General features: G+C 50.4%; 1 protein-coding gene across 5 annotated transcripts in view; it reads right to left on the bottom strand.

The window, feature by feature from the left end:
* SBNO2 (strawberry notch homolog 2) overlaps positions 1-25,177 on the bottom strand; it is a 502,221-nt gene that overhangs the window by 185,747 nt on the left and 291,297 nt on the right. For all 5 annotated transcript variants that reach the window (XM_085639189.1, XM_085639190.1, XM_085639191.1 and 2 more), the window contains 6 exons: positions 13,623-13,756; positions 12,532-12,622; positions 10,418-10,561; positions 3,177-3,294; positions 1,146-1,251; positions 700-853 (listed from right to left, as the gene is read on the bottom strand). In XM_085639189.1, coding sequence (XP_085495315.1) covers positions 700-853; positions 1,146-1,251; positions 3,177-3,294; positions 10,418-10,561; positions 12,532-12,622; positions 13,623-13,756 — 747 coding nt within the window. The remainder of the gene's footprint in view (positions 1-699; positions 854-1,145; positions 1,252-3,176; positions 3,295-10,417; positions 10,562-12,531; positions 12,623-13,622; positions 13,757-25,177) is intronic.

Raw genomic sequence — 25,177 nt, 5'->3', positions numbered from 1 at the left:
GACATGGGAAGAACACGGTTCCCGTCTAGTGCGCATGCGATGGACACAGGTCACAGGAAGCAGAAGAGAGTGAAGAGGCACCGAGACATGGGAAGGGCACGGTTCCTGTCTAGGGTTCATGCGATGCACACAGGTCGCAGGAGAGAGTGAAGAGGCACCGAGACATGGGATGGGCACGGTTCCCATCTAGTGCTCATGTAAAGCACAGAGGTTGCAGGCAGCAGGAGAGTGTGAAGAGGAACTGAGACATGGGAAGGGCACGGTTCCCATCTAGTGCTCATGTAAAGCACAGAGGTTGCAGGCAGCAGGAGAGTGTGAAGAGGAACTGAGACATGGGAAGGGCACGGTTCCCATCTAGTGCTCATGCAATGCACTCAGGTCGCGGGCTGCAGGAGAGAGTGAGGAGGGACTGAGACACGGGAAAGGCACAGTTCCCATTGAATGCTTATTGGAAGCACACAGGTCGCAGGCAGCAGGATAGAGTGAAGAGGTGCTGATCCATGGGAAGGGCACAGTTCCCATCTAGTGCTCATGCAACACTCACAGGCAGCAGAAGAGAGTGAAGAGGGACCGAGACATAGGAAGGGCAAGGTTCCCATCTAGTGCTAATGCAAAGCACACAGATCGCAGGCAGCAGGAGAGAGTGAGGAGGCACCGAGACATGGGAGGAGGTTGGGGAAGTGACAGGCACATACTCACCAGCAGTGCTGCCTTGTTGTACGCCTGTTTGTACTCCTCCTCGAGTGGGATCTCTTCTATCTGGAAGGTGACTCCAGAAAAGCTGAGCTGCCGAGCGATGTACATTCCGTTGACTTTCATGTCCATTGCAACAATCTCCATCGCGCCAACACCCCTGTGGACGAGAAGGCCAAGAAACAAGCAAAATACCATTAAACTGTGGAACACCCCAGGCAACAAAAGACCTGAATTCCTCACACTGCTTAGAGTGATGGGCTCGAGAAAGCTCAGAACGACCTCGCCAGTGCTGGCATTCAAGCCCCATATGGGCTCTCGGAAGCATCACACTGAGCCAGACTCCCCCATGAAGATAGTGACTAATGGTTGACTAATGATTGTGGGCAAAATGACAGAGCCAATGAGACAGCAGAAAACCCACAGGCAAACATACAAAAGCAAAGACTCACCTCTTCTCGATGGCGTGAAGGAACTCATCGAATGTCCTAAACGGAGTGCCCTCACCCCAGATCCCCAAACGGCTCATGTAAATCATGTTTTTTGGTTCAGAGGCACCTACGACGCAAGACAGAGGGTAAGAAATCAGCTGCAAGCTGGAGAGCATTAACCCTCTCAAACATAAAAAAACCAAATCTACACAACTCAAGAGATGAACTCAAAGAACTGGAAGAAGGAGTATTCGATCCAACTCTTGTTAACTCAAACACATCGCTTGGTTTTGTACACAATCTTTCTTCCTTCACATAAATAAAATCATAAAACCCCATCAAAGCATTCTTCATTCAGTCAACGGCTTACCTCCTTTTAACATCCATCCTTCGAGAGCTTCCCTGGCTTCCAACAGAAGCTAAGATGACGTTTAAAGTGGATGCATGATGTACCCAGAGATCCGCATGCATCGTCCTCTGTACTACACCAATTATCTCGCACTATCAGGAAGTTAGAAACATCTGAGAAGCAAGAGCCCTCTAACCGTGGAGGATCCGAGGCTCTAAACATCTCAAGCCTTAAACCAGCCCTTCCCTGGAGCAGCTTCGATACTATGCAACGCTCTACCAGCAATCATCAGAACTTCCCCCACCCTTGTGAGTTTCAGGAAACATCTAAAAATGCACCTGTTTCTTCAACATCTGAATAGCTAATTATTTATTTCTTCTAAATAGACAATAAATCTCCAAAATGAAGTTATTGCAGAAGCGTCTACATGTTCAATGCTGTTATCCAGTCGAGTACGTTATGGCTGCGGTTAAAATACCCTCGAACAGGGCCAGTGAGACTGTCCTGGCACAAAGAAAGGGTAACCAGTGATGGGCAGCGAGGCAGGTTCCTTGGATGAGGCCACTGAGTGTCAGAGGATTTACTTCAGTATCAAGATGGGTCTATGAACTGGGTCAAGAAATAGCCAAACTGCTTTTTGAGGAGGTTTCTCCTTCCGAAGCTCCAAAAATCCCAGAATGGAAAAACTGTAGTCAATAGAGAACAGGGGGAAAGCTCAAGACCCCCTGCCACCAGAGCTCTGCTCCTCTGGGAGTGCTGAGTGTTGGTGTGGGGCTGCTGCCTCACTCTGGGAGTGCTGAGTGTTGGTGTGGGGCTGCTGCCTCACTCTGGGAGTGCTGAGCGTTGGTGTGAGGCTGCTGTCTCACTTTCAGACTGTCACCTCACTGTGGAAGCTTTGCAGGTCTGGGAGCCACTGTTACTTCACTCTAGGAACACTGGGGCATCTGCGTGGTGGCTGTCTGACCCTAGGAACACTGGGGCATCTGCGTGGTGGCTGTCTGACCCTAGGAACACTGGGGAATCTGCGTGGTGGCTGTCTGACCCTAGGAACACTGAGGCATCTGCGTGGCGGCTGTCTGACCCTAGGAGCACTGGGGCATCTGCGTGGCGGCTGTCTGACCCTAGGAACACTGAGGCATCTGCGTGGCGGCTGTCTGACCCTAGGAACACTGGGGCATCTGCGTGGCGGCTGTCTGACCCTAGGAGCACTGGGGCATCTGCGTGGCGGCTGTCTGACCCTAGGAGCACTGGGGCATCTGCGTGGCGGCTGTCTGACCCTAGGAGCACTGGGGCATCTGCGTGGCGGCTGTCTGACCCTGGACGTTTTGCAGGTCAGAGTGCAACATCCTCTGGCTGTAGAAGCATGGGGAGGGACTGTGTCCGCTCTGTCTAACTGGGAGTGTTGGTCTGTGTCCGACAGCATCTGTGAGTAAAAGCTTTGTGTTCCTGACATAGCACATGGGGAGCATTGCAGGTCTGTCAGGGATCTCTTCTCCGTCCATGTAACTGCAGCGGTGGGCAGGGCCTCTGCGTTAATGCACTGTGTTGTGGATGTCATTGTGGGATGTTATTGGTCGTGTATAACCTTTTCTTATGAGGAGTCTGCGTGTTCCTGCTTTCTCCCTCAGGAGGGACTGCACATCTATGGGTGGCTGCCTAAACTTTGACTTCATCAGAATCACTAAGCGAGTTGGGTGACTTACCTGTGGCACTAGCGTACACCACCCTTGCCAGGGGCAGCTTGTTCTGAAGATCAAGCACCGCTTTACCCATTTTTGTAGAACTGGCATTTTTGGCTTTGTGGCATTCATCAAATACAATCTAGGAAAAAGAAGATTAAGGAGAACAAGGGATAAAATGAAGGGTAAACAATGAAAAACATGAACCAGAAGATGAAGGAGAACGCTGAAGACAAATACAGGGTAGAAAAATAGAAGGAATATGCTACTTACCAGTATGCATCTGTTCTTGGCATGTAGAGCTGCAGATCTATACACTGTGCATAGATCGCCATCTGGTGTTGGGCCCGGATGTTTGCAGTTTGTTTTTCCTCTTGGAAAGTCTTTGGAAGTCACGAGTTCGGTTACTCCTCCTTTGGTTCGTATTGCGCATGGACTTCGGCTCCATCGTCAGATTGTTTTTCGCCAGCAGGGAAAGATGGAGCGTAGTAGTAACAGTAAAGAAACCCATGTGTGTTGTATCTAAATAAGATAAACTGGAACGGATACAGGTAGCCGGGGACGCGGGTGGGCGTGTATAGATCTGCAGCTCTACATGCCAAGAACAGATGCATACTGGTAAGTAGCATATTCCGTTCGAGGCATATGAGCTGCAGATTATACACTGTGCATAGATTATATAGCAGTACCCAACCCTAGAGGCGACCACCGGCATCCGTTGCAGTTGTTTGGAACAGTGTTTTTAGTACAGCCTGGCCCACACTAGCTTGTTGCTTGGTTTGCACATCTACACAGTAATGTTTTGTGAAAGTGTGCGGTGTTGACCATGTCACTGCTTTGCAGATGTCATCTAGTGGTATGTTTCCTAGAAAAGCCATAGAAGCCCCTATCTTCCTTGTAGAGTGGGCTTTAGGGGGAACCGATAGCGTTCGTTTTGCTTTGTGGTAGCAAATCTGTATGCATTTTACAATCCACCTAGCTATCCCTGATTTAGAAATAGGGTTGCCTTTATGTGGTGGGGAGAAGGATACAAATAGCTGTTTGGTTTTTCTGAAAGGTTGTGTTCTTTGGATGTAGTAAAGTAAAGTCCTTTTAACATCCAGTGTGTGTAAAGCCCTTTCCGCAACGGTTTGAGGTTGTGAGAAAAAGACTGGTAATTCTACTGACTGGTTTAGATGGAATGGAGAGATGACTTTGGGTAGAAATTTTGGGTTGGTGCGGAGTACAACCTTGTTCTGATGCATTTGGAGAAAAGGTTCCTGTATAGTGAGTGCTTGTAGTTCACTAACCCTTCTGAGGGAAGTGATGGCCACTAGGAAAGCTGTTTTCCATGTGAGAAATTGGAGCTCACATTTATGTAATGGTTCGAAAGGGGGTCCCATTAACCTTGTGAGAACTATATTAAAATTCCAAACAGGTTAGGGTGGTACTCTGGGTGGAATTACTCTTTTGAGGCCTTCCATAAAGGCCTTGATGGCAGGCACTCTGAAAAGTGATAGGTGCTGCCTGTTCTGTAAATAAGCAGCAATTGCAGCGAGGTGTAACCGAATGGAAGTATATGCTAGGTTACACCTTTGTAGATGGAGTAAGTAACATATAATGTGCTGTATGGACACATTTAAAGGATTGATTGTGTTGTTGTGGCAGTAAACAACAAATCTTTTCCACTTTGCCGCATAGCATGCCCTAGTAGTAGGGAGTCTAGCTTCCCTGATAATACTCATGCAATCAGGGGGAAGGTTAAGGTATCCGGATTCTAGGACCTCAGGAGCCAGATCGCAAGGTTGAGCTGAGCTGGGTCCGGGTGCCTGATCTCTCCATGGTTCTGGGTTAGGAGGCGTGATGAGAGGCGTAGCTTTTGGTGTGGTTCCACTGAGAGTTCCAGCAGCGTGGTGTACCACGGCTGTCTGGCCCATGTTGGAGCTACTAGGATCAGTGTTAGGGAATGCTGTTGTAGCTTTCGCACCACTAATGGAATTAGTGGGAGAGGTGGAAAGGCGTATGCAAATTTGTTTGACCAGTTCATCCATATCGCATTGCCTTTGGACAATGGGTGTGGATATCTGGCGGCGAAGCTTGGGCATAGGTCTATGTGTGGATGCCCCCACTTCTGAAAGAACGGGTGAAGAACCTGTGGGTGAAGTTCCCACTCGTGGATCTGCTGCGTCTGCCTGCTGAGCAGATCTGCCACGGTGTTTTGGACTCCTGGGACGTGTTGGGCCAGGAGACAGATTTTCTGTGGAATTGCCCATCTCCATATGCTCTGTGCTAATTGAGAGAGCTGTGGAGAGTGTGTGCCCCCCTGTTTTTGAATGTAGTACATGGCAGTCATGTTGTCTGTGCGAATGAGGACTGCCTTGCCTGAAATCTGCGTCTGGAAGGATTTTAGGGCGAGGAAGATTGCCAGTAACTCCAGATGGTTGATGTGGAGTAACTTCTGTTGCGGCTTCCATGTGCCCTGTACTGTGAGATGTAACAGATGAGCTCCCCAGCCGGAGAGCGATGCGTCTGTTGTTAGGATTATTTGTGGGACCGGGTCCAGGAACGGTCGACCTCTGGAAAGGTTTGTGGTGTTCCACCACTGCAGAGAGCGATGGGTGCGACCGTCTACCAACACCAGATCTGTCAGTTGCCCCTGGGCCTGGTTCCACTGGCGCGCTAAACACTCTTGGAGTGGACGCATCTGGAGTCTTGCATGGGGCACTATGAAGATGCAAGAGGCCATCATCCCTATCAGTTGCATAAACACTCTCGCTGGGAGAGAGTGTTGACATATGAATTTTTGACACAGAGCCTGTATATTTGCAATCCTGGCATGATTGGGATAGGCTATGGCTTTTGAGGTGTCTATGGTGGCACCGAGGTATTGTTTTGTGTGTGATGGTACCAGGTGGGACTTTTGGTGGTTCACCGTGAAACCTAGCTGGTGAAGTAGTTGGATTGTAGCGGCGGTATATTGCACACATTGTTCGTAGGACGTGGCTTTTATTAGCCAGTCGTCCAGATACGGGAAGACGTGAATGTGCTGTCTTCTGAGGTGTGCAGCCACTACCGCTAGGCACTTGGTGAATACCCTTGGTGCTGTTGTTACCCCGAACGGGAGCACCTTGAACTGGTAGTGTTGCCCGTCCATCACAAATCTGAGGTACTTTCTGTGAGACTGGTGTACTGGGATGTGAAAGTATGCGTCTTTCAAGTCCAGAGTGGTGAGAAAATCGTTCTGGGAGAGGAGTGGAAGAACCTGTTGAAGGGTTACCATGTGAAAATGGTCTGAATGTATGTAAGTATTTAGAGGTCTGAGATCTAGGATAGGTCGTAGAGTCTCGTCTCTCTTTGGAATCAGAAAGTACAGGGAGTAGACCCCTAAATTCTGTTGATTTATGGGGACCTGCTCTATGGCTTCTTTTTGCAGGAGGGAGATCACCTCCTGTTTTAGTAACGTAGCATGTTCTTGAGACATAGGGCGTTGCCTGGGTGGAATGTTTGGGGGGTAGATGTTAATTCTAGGCAATACCCTGAACGAATAATTTGGGTCACCTATCTGTCTGAGGTGATTGTCTCCCAGACGTGAAGGAAATGTTGTATTCTGCTCCCGACCGGAGTGGAATGGTCTGGAGGGAACGGGGGAAAGTCATTGGGCAGGAGGTGTGGCAGAGCGGGTGGTATTTGTCTTGCCTCTGCCCTTATTATTATTGCCTCTGTATCCGCCTCTTTAATAACCCTTTGTGAAGGTAGATTGAGGAGGGGATTTGTAGGACATGGATGCACTATCCGAGGAGTAGCCTCTGCCCGTGCCCCGAAAGGAAGAGCGGCGAAAAGAGCGCCTAGGAGTGTGTGACTGTAGGGCTCCCATGGATTTCGCCGTATCAGTATCTTTTTTCATCTTTTCGAGGGCTTCATCAACTTTTGGGTCAAATAGATGATCTTGGTCGAATGGGTGGTTCAATATAGAGGCTTGTACCTCAGGTTTAAAACCTGAAACTCTGAGCCAGGCATGGCGACGGAGAAGGACACTGGTCTTTATGGCCCTGGAGGCTGTATCTGCTGCATTTAGGGCACAGCGTATAGAGGTATTAGTTATTATTTTTCCCTCATGGATCAATTCATTAGCCCTGTTCTTGTATTTTTCAGGGAGATGGTGCATGATGGTCTCTAACTCATCATAATGCGCCCTGTCGTATCTGGCCAGTAGCGCTTGCGTGTTGGCGATACACCATATGTTGGAGGCTTGTGACGCAGTGCGCTTCCCTGACGCGTCTAGGAGCTTGGACTCTTTGTCAGGTGGTGGTGCTTCGCCTGACGCCTGAGAATTTGAGCGCTTCCTAGCTGTAGATACCACTAGGGAATCCAATGGTGCAGGGCCTTTAATGTATGAAGGGTCTGTGGGGCGGCTCTGTATTTTTTCTCTATACGGGGGTTTAGGACCCTGGCCCTGACTGGGTCTTTAAAAACCTCCGGTCCATGTTTAATCACTCCCTTTAACATAGGTAGAATGGCAGTAGACCTATGTGCATTGTCAAAGGTGTCTAGGAGAAAATCCACTGGGTCAGTATGTAACTCCACCCCGTGGTAGTGTGCCGCCCTTTGTAATAGGTGGTGAAAGCCTAAGGAATCTTCAGGTGGGGATGGCCTAGATGGGTAAAGGTCATTCTGTGGGACATCTGGGATGTTCGGATAGTTATAGTCGTCCCATGGGTCTGGAGATCCAGTAGGGGTGGGGTCTTGTGGCACATCTGCTGGATCATAATAAGGGTCTCCTAAATCGTCTGGGACAGGAGACAAGGTTGGAGAACGATGAGGCAGGGGTGGAGAGGGTGGAGGAGGTGGGGAAGGCACTCTGAAAGGGGAGGTAGCAGTGTCTTTCCTCTTTGGAGGTGGAGGTGGAGCTGGTTTGTCCAAGTGTCTCTTTTTTGAAGACAATGTCAAATGTCCAGTTTTTGGATCCTTGGTGAGTGTCTTTTGGAGAGGATCCGGTGTGAAAAGTTCTTGCGACACTGGTTGTTCGGTCGGCGCCGTGCTTGTTTGGGACCTCCGATTTTTTGGTCGGTGCCGAAGGAGGCTTCGGCACGGGAGTGTCGGTGCCGAGGGCCTTGTGATGTTTGGTCGGCACCGAAAGGGCAGGTTTCGACACCGAAGGCTTTGGTACAGGGTTCGGTATGGAGATGGAGGTCGATCTTTTCTTCGGTGCCGAAGGGTGTTTTTCGGTACCGCTGGTAGGCTGGCTCGAGCCCGAGCAGCCGGAAGACTTAACAGGCTTATTTACCGGACCCGAAGGTGGGGTGTGAGAAGCGGTATCCTTGGTCTTGCCAAGGCCCGAAGGCGAAGGTGTGACCGAACCTTTTTGGGTATCGGCGTGTGTGTGGGAGGGGGTATTCTACTCACGACCCTCTGCGCCGGGGTGATGTCCTCCACATCTGAGTCGTCGGCCTCGGAAGCACTGACGAGGTCGTCGTCCTCTTCTTCGATGTTCTGCTGTCCCGGAGCTTCGACGTCGTCCCCGAAGATGTCGACTGGAGCGGAGGTCGAGGAGTGCGCCATGTTGCGTCTAGCCCGTCGATCTCGAATAGTCTTTTTAGAGCGAAAAGACTTGCAGGCGGGACAGTCTCGGGCCTCGTGTTCAGGGGAGAGGCAGAGGTTGCACACCTCATGCAGATCGGTGTGGGGAAACTTGGACCCACATCGAGGGCACTTCTTGAAGGGAGTTCTTTCCATCAGCCGAGACCGGAGCCGGAATAGGCCCGAAGGCCGCCGTCGACGACCGGAATCGAAGAAGTGCCGAAGAGAAGGTGATTAAGATGATTTATTATCTGAAGGAGCTCGATGAGCGAGGATTTTTGCGCTGATCGTTGAACTGGAAAAGTTCGGAACCGGAGCGCGAAGTATTACATCCGATCCCGATGGCGGAAAAAAACAATCTGACGATGGAGCCGAAGCCCATGCGCAATACGAACCAAAGGAGGAGTCACCGAACTCGTGACTTCCAAAGACTTTCCAAGAGGAAAAACAATCTGCAAACATCCGGGCCCAACACCAGATGGCGAGCTTTGCACAGTGTATAATCTGCAGCTCATATGCCTCGAACAAATAAAAACTATCTTAATCTGACAAGCAGTACACTCATACTTGCTGTGCAAAAAAAGTACTTTTTCATCTGAAGGGAAGCGCACAGTTGAAAGAACGGAAGTGACTGGTACATGTTGTGATGTAGTGTTCTTCAAAGAGGTATATATTCAGATCTTTTTTGACTGAACCAGGATTGTGGCGTTGGTGCAGCTTTTCTGTATAAGGCTGGCCTCCCCTTGCTGAGCACTGGTCTGAGGCAGGTCACCATAGATATTCTGTAACGTCCAGACAGGTACGCCTGCGCAGGCAGAGATGCAACACTGTCCAGACAGGTGCTCCTGCACCCAAGCAGATACAGTGACGTCCAGACAGGTACTGTAATGCTCAGACAGGTACGCCTAAGCCCATGCATATGCAGTGATGTCCAGACAGATACTGTAATGCTCAGACAGGTACTCCTGCGCCCGCAGAGATTCAGTAACGTCCAGAAACGTACTCCTGCACGCGCGCAGATGCAGTAATGTCCAGACACGTACTCCTGCGTCTGCGGGGATGCAGGATGCAGTAATGTCCAGACAGGTACTCCTGCGTCCGCGGAGATGCAGTAAAGTCCAGACAGGTACAGTAATGTTCAGACTGGTACTCCTGCACCCGCGCAGATGTAGTAATGTCCAGGCAGGTGCTCCTGAGGCCACGGAGATGCAGTAATGTCCAGCTAGGTACTCCTGGGCTTGCGGAGATGCAGTAATGTCCAGATAGGTAGTCCTGCGCTCGTGGAGGTGTAGTAATGTCCAGACAGGTACTCCTGCACCCTTGCAGATGCAGTAACATCCTGACAGGTACCCCTGCACTTGTGCAGATGCAATAACATTAAGACATGTACTCCTGCACCCGCACAGATGCAGTAACATCAAGAGAGATACTCCTGCTCCTGCACAGATGCAGTAACGTCAAGACAGGCACTCCTGCACCAGCACAGATGCAGTAATGTCCAGGTAAGTACTCCTGCGCCCATGGAGATGCAGTGATGTCAAGGCAGGTATTCCTGCACCACTGGTGATGCACTAATGTCCTAACAGGTACTACTGTGCCTGCGCGCCCCTCCCCAATTTGTAACATATTTTGCACCACACCAGTCACCCCACCCTTACCACAAGGTAAAAGTTTGAGAATCAGACAAGGTCAAGCAGCCCAAAGGATACGACTCCATTGAAGTTTTCTCCACACCAGTCCAAGATCTGCTTAATGCGGGTCCGGTGCTGCCCTCCGGCCTGGCTCTCACCAATCAGGGCAGAATAGGTGGCGAAGAGGGCTCCCTCTGAGGTAGCTGTGTTGCCATATTTTATCTGCAAAAAAAATATACAGGATATGATGAAGTCTCACACTGCCAATATCCAAGAATTCCTTACCCTACAGCTCCCCTCTCCAGCATCAATCACGAAGGCAGCCCTCACCCGCTGCACTGCTCTTTAGAGAGAGTCACCCACTGTAGCACTCCCAGGGCCATATCTTACCCACAAGCGATCTAGCCCGCAGCAGCCCTCCTCTCCTACATCCCCTCAGACCAGCTTCTGTCACCCACTGCTGCCATGTTAAACAGCAGCCAGTGTTCAAGTCAGACCCCGCTGGTGGCAGGTCTCGTCTAGGACATCAGATACCCAACATCAGACCTTAAAACTGCCCTTCCCTTGGGCTCCAGAGTTAGTTTCCTTGCACCGTGCTCCCTAGAAGGACAGAACGGTGTGCAGGGATGTCACAAAATCATACTTTGTCCCACCAACAACTACATTCACAGACACAGCCTGCTGGGTTTAGCCTTCAGTCAGCTCCACCCTTGGTCTCACAGTATGTAGACCCTGGACAGGTGGAGACAACAGAAAGGCTCGCAGTTAGACTAATGGAGAAGTCAGTGATCCTCAGATGCAAATATCTCTCTAAGTCCCTAAGCATAGTCAATGCTCCCCAAGGGCACAACATGTAACGCCGCCTCAGTAGACTATGCACCCGGGATAGCCCGTGCCCCGAGGCGATGCCAGCGCACTCTAAGATTAGTTTATATGCCCAGAGGTGTTGTCAGGGCACCCTAGGAATAGCTTAGGCACCCGAATGTGGCACCAATGTAGTCGGAAGTTCTGCCACCCCCAGGAGTAGTGTATGTACCCAGAGATGCAGGCAGAGCCTCTCAGGATTAGTGTATGTACCGGGAGGTGCCACCAGTGCAACCCAGGATCAGCCTATGTTGGCGGCCCTCGGGATTAGTGTATGTACCGGGAGGTGCCACCAGTGCAACCCAGGATCAGCCTATGTTGGCGGCCCTCAGGATTAGTGTATGCAGCAGACGTGCCACCAGTGCAACCCAGGATTTTGGCGGCCCTCAGGATTAGTGTATGTACCGGGAGGCGCTGCCAGTTTTTCCCAGCGTTAGCTTGTGCGCCAGAAATGCTGTTAGCGCCCCCAGAATTAGCCCATGCGCTCAGAGGTGCATTCAAGGCACTCAGGAATTGTCTGCATCTGAAGTTATGCTCACCAGGAGTAGTCCATGCATCCAAAGGTGGTGTGTGTTCCCCCCATGATTAATCTATGCTGCCAGACGTCCTGTTAGTGCCCATAGCAACAAAAAGATGATTGACGGAATACTGAACACTGCCAGACACTCACCCCCAGTCACAGGTCTGGGTTAGATCCATCATCCTTTTGCTGACTATGCCACCCCAGTTTGGACCACCCAGATATGTGACTGGTGGAGAGTGTTTGAAATGTTTCAACATCCCGTCCATCATTTTATTTTGTGATGTTGTCCTATCAGGGCCCCCCAAGCCTTTAAGTCCAGAGATGCCACCAGTGTCTCGCTGACTCACTCAATGCCCCCAGAGGTGCCGCTAATGCACCCCAGAATTAGTTTATATGCCAGGAAGTGGTACTGGCCCCTCAAGATTAGTCCATGCACCCAGAGATCCTGACAGTGCCCCCAGTATCCCATTGGCGCCTTCAGGGCCCCAGGGTCTGTTTATAAGTCCAAATGTGTTTCAATTGCATCCCGGGATTAGCCTGGACCCAGACATTCAACCAGAGCATTCAAGGATTAGTCTGTGCACCAAAATGTGGCAACAGTGTCCCTCAGAAATAGTCCACGTGCCCAGGGGGCCGCCAGTGCCACCCAGGATTAGTATATGTGCCCAGGGGGCCGCCAGTGCCACCCAGGATTAGTATACGTGCCCTGAGGTGCCACTAGCGCCTCCTGGAATTAGTATACGTGCCCTGAGGTGCCACACAGGACTAGTCTATGCCCCCAGATGTGTTGTCTGTGTTGCCATACCTTATTTAGAGCATGGACAGGGATTCCGGCTGCATTAATGTCCTTCAGGTCTCGTTCCGCGTCGTACTTCAGATCATTGGAGACACTGAACCTGCAAAGAAGAATCAAGGCGGCATGAGAGGTGCCGAGAAGGTGCACTGAGGTGTTCAGGACACTCGGCATCACTCAATGTGCAAACGTGGCATGGTGCCACCAAGAGACGGAGATATCAGTGAGAAGGCACCAAAGAGAACTGTGCCCTGGGCATCACTCAATGTGGAATCTTGGCATAGTGCCACATACAGAGGGTGATATAAGACAAGGGGGTCCCAATGGGACAGGTACCCCAGGGATAACTCAATGTGCTTTTCCTGCATGGAGGAACCTGCAGAAGATGGTATGAGGGAGGCCGCATCCAGGTAAGAGGTTCCTGAGGGAATCCCTTCCGGATGTGATGTGCCTGTGCACTGCCCCTAGAGATGAGGAAGAGTTGTATGAGTGATAAGTACCCAGAGGACTCTCACCTGGAGATCACTTAGGAAACCATCTATGCATGGCGCCTCCTGGTATTCGATGCATGAGATGGGTGACAAACCACCCTGGGGATCCCTCAGAGGCACTCCAGGCATGGTGCCACCTGGTAATGGTTGAATGAGAGGGGTGACAGACCACCCTGGGGATCCCTCAGAGGCACTCCAGGCATGGTACCACCTGGTAATGGTTGCATGAGAGGGGTGACAGACCACCCTGGGGATCCCTCAGAGGCACTCCAGGCACGGTGCCCCTGATGGAGAGAGAATGAGATGGCAGACTATGCATAACGCTTCCAAGACTTCACTGCAGGCGGGGCCCAACCATGCAGAGAGCCCACGGATATCACTGGAGGGGGCATAGCACTCCTTGGAGGGCCCCTGGGAACATGGGGGTGGGTGAAGCCGATGGAGCCTGCTGCATGTTCCCATTCCATAGGAGGCCGACCCTGCTCGAATCCCCCCAGGGGTGGGATAATGGGAGCCATCAGTGTCTGGTGATACCTCGCGCCCACTGTGAGGGGGAAACCAGCACGATACCTCAGAAGATTACTACAGGAACGAGGTCAATAATCCACTTACCAAAGAGATTTCTTCCTCCCCCTCAGGTAGTTTTCAAAGATGATGCCGGCTACGGTCCTTCCCTTGCCCACACCAGCGCCGTCTCCAATAAGGAACCCTGCCCGCTGTCCGCTGGGCAGGAGAACCTCGTGTTGCTGCAAATCCAAACCACAGATTAGTTTAAGGGGTGATCCCGCACACACTAGTTATGAGGCATTTTACTGTCCCCTAGGCCAGACGGAAGTAAGCTGGTCGGCACCAGCCCAACCACAGTGGAGTAGGGCACTGCCAGTTTGACTAGGACAAGGCAGGCTCTGCCCGCTGACACAAGCGAGCCGTGCCTGGCCCTTGTAAACCATGCTCTGAAGGTCTGGTCAGGGTGAGCAAGGCCTGACCGCAGCAAAACCATCTCTGTCATTCCAGACAAAGAAGGTGCAGGTCAGCTGTGAGCATACTAGCACAAGTGACAACGCTATAGTAGTGACGTGACTAAAGACAGCATTATAATTAGTTCTGTTGGCTACTAGTACCAAGCATCGTAGAAGAAGTTTGAGCACTGCTTGTAGTACAAGCACTTGTAGCAGTAGCAGTCCTCATAGGGGCGCTTGCAGTAGAAGCACTCATAGTAGCAGGAGTACCCTCAGGGGAGCTTCTAGTAGAAGCACCCGTAGTGGTAACAGTACCCACAGGGGTGCCTTTAGTGGAAGCACTCGTAGTGGTAACAGTACCCACAGGGGTGCCTTTAGTGGAAGCACTCGTAGTGGTAACAGTACCCACAGGGGTGTCTGTAGTAGAAGCACTCATAGTAGCTGGATTACCCTCAGGGGAGCTTCTAGTAAAAGCACCCGTAGTAGTAACAGTACCCACAGGGGTGTCTGTAGCAGAAGCACTCATAGTAGCAGGAGTACCCTCAGGAGAGCTTCTAGTAGAAGCACTCGTACTGGTAACAGTACCCACAGGGGTGCCTGTAGCAGAAGCACTCATAGTAGCAGGAGTACCCTCAGGAGAGCTTCTAGTAGAAGCACCCGTAGTGGTAACAGTACCCTCAGGGGAGCTTCTAGTAGAAGCACTCGTAGTGGTAATAGTACCCACAGGGGTGTCTGTAGTAGAAGCACTCATAGTAGCTGGATTACCCTCAGGGGAGCTTCTAGTAAAAGCACCCGTAGTAGTAACAGTACCCACAGGGGTGCCTGTAGTAGAAGCACTCATAGTAGCAGGAGTACCCTCAGGGGAGCTTCTCGTAGAAGCACCCGTAGTAGTAACAGTACCCACAGGGGGGCCTGTAGCAGAAGCACTCATAGTAGCAGGAGTACCCTCAGGAGAGCTTCTAGTAGAAGCACCCGTAGTAGTAACAGTACCCACAGGGGTGCCTGTAGCAGAAGCACTCATAGTAGCAGGAGTACCCTCAGGGGAGCTTCTAGTAGAAGCACCCGTAGTGGTAACAGTACCCACAGGGGTGCCTTTAGTGGAAGCACTCGTAGTGGTAACAGTACCCACAGGGGTGCCTTTAGTGGAAGCACTCGTAGTGGTAACAGTACCCACAGGGGTGTCTGTAGTAGAAGCACTCATAGTAGCTGGATTACCCTCAGGGGAGCTTCTAGTAAAAGCACCCGTAGTAGTAACAGTACCCACAGGGGTGTCTGTAGCAGAAGCACTCATAGTAGCAGGAGTACCCTCAGGAGAGCTTCTCGTAGAAGCACCCGTAGTAGTAACAGTACCCACAGGGGGGCCTGTAGCAGAAGCACTCATAGTAGCAGGAGTACCCTCAGGAGAGCTTCTAGTAGAAGCACTCGTACTGGTAACAGTACCCACAGGGGTGCCTGTAGCAGAAGCACTCATAGTAGCAGGAGTACCCTCAGGAGAGCTTCTAGTAGAAGCACCCGTAGTGGTAACAGTACCCTCAGGGGAGCTTCTAGTAGAAGCACTCGTAGTGGTAACAGTACCCACAGGGGTGTCTGTAGTAGAAGCACTCATAGTAGCTGGATTACCCTCAGGGGAGCTTCTAGTAAAAGCACCCGTAGTAGTAACAGTACCCACAGGGGTGCCTGTAGTAGAAGCACTCATAGTAGCAGGAGTACCCTCAGGGGAGCTTCTCGTAGAAGCACCCGTAGTAGTAACAGTACCCACAGGGGGGCCTGTAGCAGAAGCACTCATAGTAGCAGGAGTACCCTCGGGAGAGCTTCTAGTAGAAGCACCCGTAGTAGTAACAGTACCCACAGGGGTGCCTGTAGCAGAAGCACTCATAGTAGCAGGAGTACCCTCAGGAGAGCTTCTAGTAGAAGCACCCGTAGTGGTAACAGTACCCACAAGGGTGCCTTTAGTGGAAGCACTCGTAGTGGTAACAGTACCCACAAGGGTGCCTTTAGTGGAAGCACTCGTAGTGGTAACAGTACCCACAGGGGTGCCTGTAGTAGAAGCACTCATAGTAGCTGGATTACCCTCAGGGGAGCTTCTAGTAAAAGCACCCGTAGTAGTAACAGTACCCACAGGGGTGTCTGTAGCAGAAGCACTCATAGTAGCAGGAGTACCCTCAGGAAAGCTTCTAGTAGAAGCACCCGTAGTGGTAACAGTACCCACAGGGGTGCCTGTAGCGGAAGCACTCATAGTAGCAGGAGTACTCTCAGGAGAGCTTCTAGTAGAAGCACCCGTAGTGGTAACAGTACCCACAAGGGTGCCTTTAGTGGAAGCACTCGTAGTGGTAACAGTACCCACAAGGGTGCCTTTAGTGGAAGCACTCGTAGTGGTAACAGTACCCACAGGGGTGCCTGTAGTAGAAGCACTCATAGTAGCAGGAGTACCCTCAGGAGAGCTTCTAGTAAAAGCACCCGTAGTAGTAACAGTACCCACAGGGGTGTCTGTAGCAGAAGCACTCATAGTAGCAGGAGTACCCTCAGGGGAGCTTCTAGTAGAAGCACCCGTAGTGGTAACAGTACCCACAAGGGTGCCTTTAGTGGAAGCACTCGTAGTGGTAACAGTACCCACAGGGGTGCCTGTAGTAGAAGCACTCATAGTAGCTGGATTACCCTCAGGGGAGCTTCTAGTAAAAGCACCCGTAGTAGTAACAGTACCCACAGGGGTGCCTGTAGTAGAAGCACTCATAGTAGCAGGAGTACCCTCAGGAGAGCTTCTCGTAGAAGCACCCGTAGTAGTAACAGTACCCACAGGGGTGCCTGTAGCAGAAGCACTCGTAGTAGCAGGAGTACCCTCAGGAGAGCTTCTAGTAGAAGCACCCGTAGTGGTAACAGTACCCACAAGGGTGCCTTTAGTGGAAGCACTCGTAGTGGTAACAGTACCCACAGGGGTGCCTGTAGTAGAAACACTCGTAGTAGTAGCAATACCCACAGGGGCACTCCTAGTAGTAGCACCCGTAGTAGTAACAGTACCCACAAAAGTGTCTGTAGTAGAAGCACTCATAGTAGCAGAACCCACAGGGGTGCCTGTAGTAGTAGTACCCTCAAGGGTGCTTGTAGTAGATCACGCTTTTGGTGACTTGATATCACTCTCCTTCTTTCTTATTGGACTATGACTATAACTCTCTTTTCTTACTGGAATTTGGACATAACTCGGTGGTGGATTGTTCTCACTCTTTTAATAATAGTGGGTTAAAACTTTGATAACCCACTTTTGCTCTGATATAGATATAGAATGGTTAAATAATTTGTGTTTCTTCTTGGGATTTCAGCCCTGAAGAAGTCATCAGTGCATTATATTGCACGACGAAACACGTGTTGGCTGTTTTTGCTGTGTATTTGAACATCTAGCTGTGCCTAGAAAAGTTTTCCTGGTCCTACATTGTGAATTGGAAAGATTGAATAAAGACACTGACCTTGGATCAAGAATCTGTTGAACTTTCTCAATATATTATGGACTACTAAGTTTACCAATCGAGCGCTCAGGGAAGTTCTTTGAATGTTTTCAGTGACCCTTCAGAGGAAGATACTACAAGATTGAATTGGGAACCAATCTTTTTTTCCCTTTAGAGCACCACCTAGATTTTACATTGAATGTATACTTAACCCTTGACAAGAGTGGAGAGAAAAAATCAAAAGGAGGGAGTGGAGAGGTGTAAGAGTAGAATCATCCTCCTATATAACGAATAGTTTCTTACCTGTCGGTGTAGTTTTGCAGCTTGAAGATCTTTCTGGATTCACTATGCTGTGCATTATTCCGCGATCTGGTAGTTGGGTCCGGATTCGTAGTCTTTCTTTTTTTTTTTTCGTAGCCCAGGTGGGCGTCGACGTCCCACCATGTGGTGTACCTCTCGTGACGTCGGCGTGCTTCCTGCGGAAGTCCCACCTTTGGGGCGCCATCTTCAGGTTCTTTTTTCCCTTCCTTTCTCTCTCTTTTTTTTTTTAACCCTAGGCGTTAAGTAACTTCCTTATATATCCTTTCAGTTTTATCTTGTTATTTCAGTCTTTGTCCTTCCACCCTTTTCTCTCCTGCCTCATCTTCCTGGCGGAGGTGGGTGGGTTCTGTAGTGAATCCAGAAAGATCTTCAAGCTGCAAAACTACACCGACAGGTAAGAAACTATTCGTTTTGCAGTGTGAATCTTTCTGGATTCACTATGCTGTGCATAGATTTTGTAGCGGTTTGTTATGTCTGTGGCGGCTGGGTGGAAGATGAGTGTTGTTCGTTGAATATATGTTGAAGCACCTTCTGTCCTACTTGTGCTTCCTTGTTCACCTGTATATCCACGCAGTAGTGCTTGGTGAACGTGTGCACCGAAGCCCATGTTGCCGCCAGGCATATGTGTTGAATGGGTGTATTTGCCAGGAAGGCAATTGTTGCTCCCTTCTTCCTTGTGGAGTGGGCCTGTGGCCCCTCGGCTAGTTCTTGCCCCACCTGTTTGTGGCAGAATTGTATTGTTAGTGCAATCCATCGTGCGATGGTGCTTTTTGTCACTGGTCTACCCAGGAAGCTGGTTGCGAAGGACACAAAAAACTGCTTGGTTTTCCTGTGTTCTTTTGTCCTCTCGATGTAGTGCATCACCGCCCTTCTAGCTTCTAGAGTGTGCAGTGCCCTTTCTGCGCTTGTTTCTGGGTTCTGAAAGAAACCTGGTATTTGAATTGTTTGATTTATATGGAATGCTGACACCACCTTCGGCATGAAGTGTGGGTCCGTTCTCATCACGACTCTGTCCTTGTGTATCTGGATGTAGGGCTCTTGCAGCGTTAGCGCTTGCAGCTCGCTGAATCTGCGCAGCGAGGTTATTGCCACCAGAAAGGCTGTTTTCATAGTTAGCATTTGAAGGGAGGCCTTGTGAATGGGCTCAAAGGGCGCCTTCATAAGTTCCGTCAGGACTATGTTGAGGTTCCATGCCGGAGGCGGCATCCTCTTTGGTGGCGCTATTCTTTTTGCCCCTTCCAGGAATCTCTTTACTACCCGTGACATAAAGAAGCTTCCTCCTGTCTCACCTCGTGTGTAAGCTACGATCGCCGCTAGGTGGACCCTCAGTGACGATGAGCAAAGTTTCGCCTTTAGAAGGTGTGTGAGGTATCTAAGCACCGTTGATTCCTTTGTCAATTCATCTTGCAGTTTATTTTTGCTGCACCACATTGTGAACCTTTTCCACTTTTACCCATAACATTTCCGTGTTGTTGGTCTCCTTGCCTCCCGCAGCACGCGCATAGTGCTTGGAGGTAGTTTAAGGTGTGTGAACTCTTTGTCTTCAGGAGCCAAGCTGCCAGTCCGAGGCTCTCTGGCTCTGGGTGTAGAACCTCTCCGTTCTGCATGGAGAGCAAGTCCCTTCTTTTTGCGAATTTGTGTGGCGGTCCCTGTGCCATTTCCACTATTTGTGAGTACCATGTCTGTCTCGCCCACTGTGGTGCCACCAGGATCATTGTCATGTTGCTGGTCTTGCACTTGTTGAGTACCCTGTGTATCAGTGGTATTGGTGGAAAAGCGTAGGCAAATGTCCTTGACCAACTTATCCATAGGGCATTCCCCTGCGATTGTTTTTCTGGTTGTCTGGATGCGAAGTTTGGGCATTTTGCATTCAGGTGTGTTGCAAACAGGTCTATTGTCGGTGTACCCCCACCTTTTGAATAGCCTTTGCGTTTCCTGTCCATTGAGCTCCCACTCGTGGGATGCCGAGGTCGCCTGCTGAGCCAATCGGCTTCCACATTGTCCTTCCCTGGTAGGTGTATCGCCAGCAGGTCTATCTTGAGTGGGATGGCCCATCTCCAAATCTCTTGTGCCAGAGTTGAAAGGGGGAACGATTGTGTCCTTCCCTGCTTGTTGATGTAGAACATTGTGGTAGTATTGTCCGTCTGTATCAACACTTTTTGGTTACATAGTTGCCTCTGGAAGGCCTTCAGGGCTAGCAGTACGGTCTTCAATTCCAGGTAGTTGATGTGTCTGACCGCATCTGCCGGAGTCCACAGACCCCTCACTCTGAGCTTGTTCATGTGCGCTCCCCATCCTATCTGGGATGCGTCTGTGGTGATGGGCACAGTTGGGCTTGGTGGTGTCAAGGGCTTTCCTATAGTTATGTTCTCCCTGTTCCACCATGCTATCTCCTCTTGCACTGCGTGCGTAACAACCACTAGATCCTCCCAACTTCCGTTCGCTTGTGACCAATGTTGTTGCAGCCATTCCTGGAACGGTCTCATGTGAAGCCGTACATTGGGGACTAGGTGAATGCTTGACGCCATCATGCCCATGATCTTGCTCGCTGTTCTCACTGTCAGAGCTCGCCCCTTCTGGTAGAGACGCGTCTCCTTCAGCAGGGCTATCGTTCTTCTGTCGCTGGGCATGACTGTTTTGTCTAAGGTGTTGATCTGCGCTCCCAGGAAGATCTTCACCTGTTCTGGTTCCATTGACGACTTCCCCCAGTGTATTGAGAACCCCAGGTTTGTTAGTGTTCTTGCCACCCGCTCTGCGTGCTCCTCGCACTTGTCGCGAGTACTTACTTTGATTCGCCAGTCGTCTAGGTAAGGATACACATGAATCCCTTCCCTCCGTAGGTACGCTGCTACTGATGCAAGGCATTTTGTGAAAACCCTTGGTGCAGACTTTAGACCGAATGCCAGGGTTGTGAATTGGTAATGATACTGGTTGATGTTGAACCTTAACAGGTTTTTGTGGCGCCTGTTCATCGGGATGTGCAGGTAGGCATCTTTGAGATCCACGGTGGACATGAAGTCTCCGCCTTGTATTTGAGGTAGCACTTCTTGTAGCGATGTCATTTTGAATTTTTGCGTCTTTATGAATTTGTTTAGGAATCGTAGATCCAGGATGGGTCTTAGTGTTTCGTCCACCTTTGGGACCAGGAAGTAGTTTGAGTACACTCCCTTGTTCCTTTCTCTGCATGGCACTGGTTCTATGGCCTCCTTTTGGAGTAGTTGTTGCGCCTCTTCCCTGAGTTGAGCAAGCTCTTGACCAGAGCGTTGTCTTCTCTTTGGTTTCCTGTTTGGAGGCCTTTTCTCCAACTCTATGCAGTATCCGTGCTGTATGACGTTGAGTATCCATTTGTCTGAGGTTATTTTTTGCCATTGTTGAAGGTAAAGCCCCAGTCTTCTGCCTACCGTTGTTGTATGCTCATAGGCGCTTGTTTTGTGTACCCCCCTCACTGTGCTTATTTTGCGCTTCACCCCTCGGGGTATGCTGGGGGTGAGCGTCTCCTTACGTGCGAAGTCACTTAGATGAGGGTTGGTCTCCCCCTCTTCTTCTTTGGCCACGTCCGTTTCCCCTCCCGCGAAAGGACTGGCCTCGAGGCCGGTACTGCCAGTTCTGCTTCTGCTGTCCTTGTTGGCTGTGACTGTCACCCTGCTGTCCTTGCTGGAATGCTTGGTGTGACGTTCCCTGCTGGTTACCTCCCCTTCCGTAGGGTCTCCGAGCTGGGGTGCCTCTTCTCATCCCTCTGAACTGCAGGGCCCCCATGGACCTTGCCGTCTCGTTCTCCTTCTTCAGTTGGGAGAGCTTCTCGTCCACCGGTGCCCCAAACAGCGTTTCACCGTTGAAAGGGGTGTTTGGTATGTTGTTCTGGACCTCTTGTTTGAATCCAGAAATTCTCAGCCAGGCCAGCCTCCTTTCAGTGATCCCAATGGCCATTAGTCTGCTCGAAGTCTCAGCCCCGTCCAATGCAGTCTTAATGCATGAGTTGGCGATATTCTTCCCCTCCTCCACTAGATGGGAAGCCCTTTGTCGGTACTCTTCTGGGAGATGCTTGACTAGTTCCCCCATCTCATCCCAATGCTGGTACTGGTGCCTGTTCAGTAGCGCATTAGAGTTTGCCATGCGCCAGTGCATTGCGGCGTTTCTTTCTACCTTCCTTCCAGTGAGGTCCATCCTTCTGCTCTCCTTATCAGGAGGTGGTCCCGAGGTCGCCGGCACATTGGCTCATTTCCTAGCCGTGGAAGCAATGATGGAGTCGGCAGTGACCGATTCCTTGATGTAAGGAGGATCCTGCGAGGAGTGCTTGTACTTCTTTTCCGTTCTGGGCGTGATGGACCGGCATGTTGCTGGGTCCTTAAACGCCTCCTTCCCTTGGTTCATCACGCTTTGGAGCATGGGGAGGAACTGTCTCCTCGTCTGGATGGGGAGCAGAGTCTCGAATAGGAAATCTGCTTTCGGCTTCTCCTCGTCCAATTTCACCCCAAAAGCTGCTGCAGCGCTCTTGACGACCATGTTGCATGCCCCGATGTCGTCTGGCGGCGAAGGCCTCGAAGGATAAGTCTCCACGGGCTCTTCGGGATTTTCGGTGTCGATGTCCTGCCATTCCAGCTCCTGAGTCGTCGACGCGCCGAGCCGTAGAACGACTGCTGATCCTCTTCTTCATCTTCTCCCTCATAGTAGGGGCCTTCTTCCTCCTCTTCCGGATCCTTCGACAGCTCTTCGGCGTCGAATTCTTCTTGTTCCTCGATCTCGACGACCTCCGTCGACGGGATTGTTGGGATCTTGAATTTCTTCATTTTTTCGTTGAACTCCTTCTTCCTCTGTAGGATGCTCTCCATCTCCGCCTCGGCCTTGTCTTTCGTCACCGAGCGCCCCACCTCGTGGGCCTGCTTCGACGAACTCTGTCTTTCGGCGGCCTTCGGCACCTGGGAGTCCTTCTCGAAGGATCCGCTGGGTCTTCTGCCCTTGGATCCACTCGTGGTCGTAAAATTTTTCGGCACCGGTGTTCCTTTTGAGGACTTTGGCTCTGTTTTTCGAGAGTCACTTTCAGATTTTCGGGGCCCTTTCGGGGGTTTCGTACTCGACGTGTCTCTTACCTCTTCAGGCGTTTTCTTATCGGTCTCTGCGACCGTGAAGACATCAGGTCCTTCTGCGATGTTGTACTCATCGTCGGTGGAGAGGCCCAGATCGTACAGCGACAGGGCCTTACCCTTGCCTTCCATGTTGAAGTTGGCTCTCCTCTGTCTTTCTCTCACCCGGAGTGTCTTCGGCGTGAATGCGGAACAGGCGTTGCCGTCCTTGCTCTCGTGGTCGATCGGCAGGCAAAGGTTGCATACCGGATATTGGTCCTTCTGCGCGTACTTGTGGTGGCAGTTAGGGCAGAATTTAAATGGTGTCTTGTCCATTGCGCTCAGAGTCCCTGAGTGCGCATTTTCCTATGGGCGTCGAAGGATTTCGAGGATCTTCTCCTTCTTCGCCGTCCCGACTGTAATTCCTTCCTCTCTGTAGTCTTCTGTAAATTCTCCTTCGATGAAACTTGCGTATTTTCCTTCTTCCTTCGTTTAAAACTCTGGAGCTTCTCGATGACGATCCAGACTCAACGGCGGAAAAAAGAATCTGAAGATGGCGCCCCAAAGGTGGGACTTCCGCAGGAGGCACGCCGACGTCACGAGAGGTACACCAAATGGTGGTACGTCGACGCCCACGTGGGCTACGAAAAAAGAAAGACTACGAATCCGGACCCAACCACCAGATCGCGGAATAATGCACAGCATAGTGAATCCAGAAAGATTCACGCTGCAAAACTTCAATTAAACAAAGAGATTCTACCAATTTCCTTGTGTAGAAACATTATAATGAAGGTGGTGGATAGTTTGTGTTTGACCCAGAAGTTTATCATGGGAATCACTGTTTGTTTTTAAAATACCCCTCACACACTAAGAATCCCTTAGTGTCATGCTTCATCAAGGGGGTCTTCCCGTCCCTCTACGGGGCGGGGCGTTTTGAAACCTACAGAGATGTGGGAGCACTTAATAAAGTGAAAAAGGCTATGTGTAGTGCAGGAGCAAGAGTGATAGGGTCAAGAGAAATTAGTGGTGCAAGGTTCAAAGTTGCCTGGCTAGTGGAAAAAATAGACTTTATTCACTTCCCTAGCTGCAAGTACGAGTTACTTACTTTCGGTAACAATGTATCTGGTAGAGACGTTGTTGAGCCGCAGATTCCTTAACTTAGAATATCCCCCGGCGTCAGACTGGATCCCAAAAACTCTTTTGCAGCAGCACCTCTGCGCGCCGGGGGACGGCGCCACACGTCACTGCCCTGACGTCGGCCACGTATGTGACGTCAGCGAGGTCATATAAGTCCCTCCTGGCGCGCTGACGTAAGTTTTCTTCGGAGAAGCTTTTCCGTGACACAACGCGGAGCCACCAATAAAAAACTGTGAAAGTATGGGAACAGTGTGCGATGGATGAAAATCCATAAATAAATAAGGAGGATGGTGCAAGACACCATCGTAAAAGACAGAATCAGACACTGCCTACATATAAGTGAAAAAGCTGTGAGAAAGAACCTCGCAAGCTAAGCGACGACCCTTCCCAAGTGCAACAAGGGAAGAATATCCCAAGAGACAGAAATAGACTTAATACTATGCAGAACAACAGACAAAAATAGACTGTCAGTACCATGTAGAACTGTGCTGTCCAGCAAGAACGGAGCACAGAGAGAACAGTCCACCACAGGAAGGTATGAAAGTCTGGCACTGCCCCTATAGTAATGGAGGTCTGAAACAGAGGTGAACAGATCCCCAAAGAAGACTACTGTAGAAGAGACCAGAACCCTGAGCCATTAGAGAAGACGGGAAGGCAGCAGGAGAGAATAAGAAATGAAGAGGAATCTCCTGGTGAAGGTCAATCAAAAAGGCATCATTTTACAGGTAATAAACCCCTGAGAGGGAGACAACTGTACTATGGTAACAGAACACCCTGAGAGGGAGTGAGCTGTATTATGGCAAATCTCAAAGAGAAGCAACAATATGAGCACCCATGAGAGAAAAACCAATACCAACTGTAAAAGGGGGGCCAACGGAGAACCCCACTTGGCAAGGTCCTTGCAGAACAGGGAGCTGGGTGGGCATTAAGGAATCTGCGGCTAGACAATGTCTCTACCAGATACATCGTTAACGAAGGTAAGTAACTAGCACATCTCAGAGACATCTAGCCGCAGATTCCTTAACTTAGAATAGGTACCACAGCCATACCCCAAAGGGGAGGTGGGTCTGCAACAGAACAACAGAAAGCGCGAAGCATTTGAGCCGGCAACAGAGTGACGGACAATGGGGAAGGCTGTGGCGGAACAGCCAGACAGCAACCCAAATAGCTCGGAAGAGCAAAAGATAACGGGATGCAAGACATCCCAAAAATGCCATAATGGTGCAACAACATACCTGTATAAGCATGAGAAG

This window comes from Triturus cristatus, chromosome 12 (genome assembly GCF_964204655.1).
Source record: "Triturus cristatus chromosome 12, aTriCri1.1, whole genome shotgun sequence".
In the NCBI taxonomy this organism is placed as follows: domain Eukaryota; kingdom Metazoa; phylum Chordata; class Amphibia; order Caudata; family Salamandridae; genus Triturus; species Triturus cristatus.
The sequence above is the reverse complement of the archived record's forward strand: the minus strand, read 5'-3'. Positions and strand labels throughout refer to the sequence as shown.